Source organism: Salvelinus namaycush, chromosome 19 (genome assembly GCF_016432855.1).
Source record: "Salvelinus namaycush isolate Seneca chromosome 19, SaNama_1.0, whole genome shotgun sequence".
Classification (NCBI taxonomy): Eukaryota; Metazoa; Chordata; class Actinopteri; order Salmoniformes; family Salmonidae; genus Salvelinus; species Salvelinus namaycush.
This window is the reverse complement of record NC_052325.1, coordinates 11,736,352-11,741,034: the sequence shown is the minus strand read 5'-3', so window position 1 is coordinate 11,741,034 and position 4,683 is coordinate 11,736,352. Positions and strand designations below refer to the sequence as shown.

The 4,683-nt window shown below is 43.3% G+C and overlaps 1 protein-coding gene across 3 annotated transcripts in view; it reads right to left on the bottom strand.

Moving 5' to 3' along the window:
* Nucleotides 1–241: 241 nt before the first annotated feature.
* LOC120063734 (rho GTPase-activating protein 15-like) overlaps nucleotides 242–4,683 on the bottom strand; it is a 58,115-nt gene continuing 53,673 nt past the window's right edge. The window contains exon 13 of one of the 3 annotated variants that reach the window (XM_039014030.1): nucleotides 242–1,207. In XM_039014030.1, coding sequence (XP_038869958.1) covers nucleotides 1,024–1,207 — 184 coding nt within the window. In that variant the 3' untranslated portion in view covers nucleotides 242–1,023. The remainder of the gene's footprint in view (nucleotides 1,208–4,683) is intronic. The other 2 variants (XM_039014029.1, XM_039014031.1) reach the window with 2 other exon arrangements.

The window sequence follows — 4,683 nt, the reverse complement described above, 5'->3', positions numbered from 1 at the left end:
TGTGTGTGTGTGTGTGCGTGCGTGCGTGCGTGCGTGCGTGCGTGCGTGCGTGCGTGCGTGCGTGCGTGCGTGCGTGCGTGCGTGCGTGCGTGTGTGTGTGCATGTGTGTGTGTGTTTGTTTGTTTGTTTGTTTGTTTGTTTAACCCCTAAAACTGAATCTTGAAATTGGAGGAGAAAGGGAGACTTTTTCCAATGTGCTTGTGGTTTCATACAACGTATCTGACAAAACCAAACTCAGTGCTCGTATTCAAAGACTTCTTTTTAATTTCCAAATGTGTCTGAGACAGGCCCCATTTGCATAGAATATAAAAAAACAGATACTCACAGACGGCTGCAGTTTGGAGTTGATATTTAGGATGATGCTCATTCAAAGACTTGAATAAAAACAACACTTGAATGCATCACACAGGCACACGTATGCACAAACAACTCAACATAGCATCACTTATTGTTTGCGTACTTCTTTCATGATAACTGTGCTGTAAAAGGCAATGGACGAATCAGAGCACAAAATACAGTCCTTTACTATTATGGATTTACTAATGCAAAATTCACCAAATACAGTTTAGTTACTGGGTTCAAACTGACAGAAAGAATAGTGATATAGTTAAGCAATAAGGCCCGAGGTAGTGTGGTCTATCGCCAATATACCAAGGCTAAGGGCTGTTCTTATGCAACGCGGAGTGCCTGGAAACTGGCCCTATACCACAGACCCTCGAGGTACCTTATTGCTATTATAAACTTGTTACCAATATAATTAGAGCAGTAAAAATACATGTTTTGTCATACCCGTGGTATACAGTCTGATATGCCACGGCTGTCAGCCAATCAGCATTCAGGGCTTGAAACACCCAGTTTATAATAAAATATAAATTATATCCCCTTTTTAAATGACTAACACTTTAACATAAGGTGTACATCCTCCCTATTAATAATATATTACAGTAATACTAGCAAATCGCTCCAAGCTTTATGCACAGTAAGTCCTCTGTTTCATCCATAGCTGTAGATAAAATGTCCCTATCAATTCTTCTGCAGGCCGAAGATCTCTGGGCTCTCAATGAGGATGAACTCCACTATCTGGTTCTGATAGACCATGTTGACCGCCATGTTCCCACAGTCCAGCTCAGGCCACATGAGTGTCGGGCCAAACACAATGCTGATGCCTTGGGTCGACATGAGGTTCTTCTGCGAGCACGTCAGAATCCTGCAGAGAGAGAAGGGTTCAATTATCTGGGATAATAAGAGTTTGAAACAATGGGATAAATTCATAAAAAGTCATGAAACAAGGTTGGTTTTTCAAGTCAACATCAATGATCATCACAAAAAGAGATCTCATTTCCACTGGATGATGGTGGATAATTTTTACATACGTTCACCAGATTTGTCAGCAAGGCAGATTTTTACCCTTGAATGGCCCCTGTTGAAGGCATCTCCTATTTCAGTATTGGCAACACTGTATATAATTTGTGCACCCAGCTTTGTGTATTCAAAGGTCCAGGTTCAGCCACAACTAAACCGCTCACTTCATACCACACGTTCAGCACCGGCAGTGAACTGAAGAACATTCATTGACTCTATGTATCTGAATAGGGAAAGTTACTAAATCAATCTGGATGGAGTGTCAGTGTAAAGATGTCTGGAGAATCCTGGGTATCAGGAAATCAAGAAGCAGGGGCCTCCAGAGTGCCACAGTGGTCTAAGGCAATGCATATCAGTGCTAGCTGTACCACTAGAGATCCTGTTTCGATCCAGGCTCTGTCGCAGCCGGCCGCGACCTGGAGACCCATGGGGCGGTGCACAATTGGCCCAGCGTCGCCCGGATTGGCCAGGCAGGGATGTTCTTGTCCCATCGCGCTGTAGCGACTCCTGTGACGGGCCTGGTGCAATGCACACTGACACGGTAGCGAGGTGTACGGTGTTTCCTCCGACACATTGGTGCGGCTGGCTTCCGGGTTAAGCGGACATTGTGTCAAGAAGCAGTGCGGCTCGGCTGGGTTGTGTTTCGGAGGACGCACAGCTCTCGACCTTCGTCTCTCCCGAGTCCGTACGGGAGTTGCAGCGATGAGACAAGACTGTAACTACCAATTGGATACCACGAAATTGGGGAGAAAAAGGGGTAAAAAAAAACGTTTTATAATAAATGGAAGGAAATCAAGAAGCACATGCAAGTCTTGTACATTATATACATCCTGTAGGTTTCTACGCCACAATGAGGAAATAGGTTCTTCAGTGACCCGCTTTTGTTTTACTTTACAGATTGCCTCGCCTTCTTCCTTTGCCATAATCCATCCGAAATATATTCCATTATCTTGATATGAGCAGTACGCTATGCAGTACGCTAAGCAGGGTGCATATAAGGACTACTTTCCAGGGGAAAGCACAGAATACGTGCTAGTATTTTTGAGAAGCATTCTCCCTGAGCTGAGGCTTGGCTGTGGGACAGAGACGCCAAGTAGGCCCAGGCAGGGGGACTCACTCCGCTCCTCTCTCTACTCCCTCCGTGGAGGAGGCTGCCACCCACAGGCCTCTGGGCCCATTATGGAGTGAGGCCTGGAATGGGATGGAAGGCCTGTGGCATGGGGCGCATCTCCAAGTTGTCTGTGGGCTCTTGACGAAGCGTTCTGAGGTGGGATGGGGTCCCTCCATGCTCAAAACGAATCCACACACGGCCTCTCAGCAGATAATTGCATCCAAAAGGTATTGTCAAAGTGCCAGGCCTAGGCTGGTCTGCTCTCAGCGCTCTGCTGCGGCGTCTGAAGCTGGTCTTTTGGAAAGCCCTAAATATGTTATCTATGACTGAAATATATATTTTTAAATTATTATTAAATAATAAAAAACAGCCTGTATATTTTCCAGCGTCACAACGGCGTACATATTTAGTGAACATGTATTATAAAAAAACAAAGCTTTTTTTCCTTTTTTTCAGTACATGGAGGTAGTATTCTTTATGACAACTACCTTAATAGTTCAGTCAACATAACATGTAGCTGTTGTAAAGGATACAGGTATGCAAGAGAGCAATCAGGATAGGCATTTCAGACGGACTGACATTCACACTAGAGATAGTCTGTCTAAACAGCTGATTTCAGTGTACAGTCTACAGTATGTCAATTAAAAGCTTCTCTGAAAAGGTCAGGATCAGGCTGTACCTCACCAATGGAAAAATGCCTCTAAATCGTTAATCGTATGTGATGGTCAACATCTTGCTCTGCCATATGTCATTATAATATCGACCCGACGTGGGCACATGCCATGCATACTTCTCAACCTCATTACGGACAGAAAGCCCTGACGATGATCCAACCTGACATCATGAATATTTATCCTCATCTCAATTTGGGGTAATCAAATATATACTTGTCCATAAAATATGATATCATGATACTGTGTCAGAACGAATGTGTAGTGGTGTAACCGTGTACTGTGGTAGTTTATGTATGGAAGTAAGGCAATAGTAGTAATAATAGTGGTCGTAGCAGCAATAACAACGTAGCTAGTACTGAACAGTGTCTACCAGTGCCATAATGCTATAAGTTACAAAACGCTGACGTTTTGGACTTTTGTGGGAAAAGTGCCATAATTGATTCCAGACGTGAACTCTTAAGTTCACAGGTGGGAACGTAATTGCAGGAAGTAAAATTCCCTGGCACCTATTTATCAATGCTACCATAGCATAACTACAGTACAGATTCACTCTCACCACATGCATGGACCATCAGAATTTGTGTGAAGATCTATATAAGGGGATGAGTGGCAAAAACAGAGTTTACTGAAGGCAAATAATTGAGCATCTGGATGACAATATGATGAGTGCACATGCAAGTCTTGTACATTATATACATCCACAATGAGGAACAGCCACAATGAGGAAATATTTGACCTTGTAAATACAGTTTTAATTGACCTGGCAAATAGAGTATCTATTCATGCAGTTGATATGCTATGTGTGTGTCTGTGTGTTGTGTGTCCATGTGACTAAGTGTTTTGGGGTGTGTCTCAGAGTGAAACCCGATTACAATGTGTACACACTATCATTTCCCATTTATGTCTGCAATTAAACTCAGCCCTGTGCCTGTACATCACTGTTCTCTGCCTGTCTGACCAGCCACGCTTTAATATTAGAACACTGCGATGATCTAAGGGTCTGGATTCTCATAGCCAATGGTTCACTAATGATCTCAAATAAGGCGACTCAATTATTCAAGTAATTCCACTGTATATTCACAGGAGGAATAGATCACCTAGCGAAGCTCTGTATGGTCATTCTGCCACTGCACAATGGAAACTGCTATAAGTTAGTGTTGAAATGCTTACTCTAGCAAACTAGACTCTTACTCTCCTCCTCCTCTGACCATGCTGATTACTATACCTACTACCTCTACTATTATTACTACCACACCTACCAACACCAACACCACTACTACTACTACTACCACCAACACCACCATCACTACTACTACTACTACTATTACTACTACTACTACAACTACTAATACTACGACAACCACCACTACAACTACTACTACTACTACCACACCTACCAACACCACCACCACCACCACCACCACCACCACCACCACCACCACTACTACTACTACTACTACTACTACTACTACTACTACTACTACTACTACTACTACTACTACTACTACTACTACTACTACTACTACTACTACGACA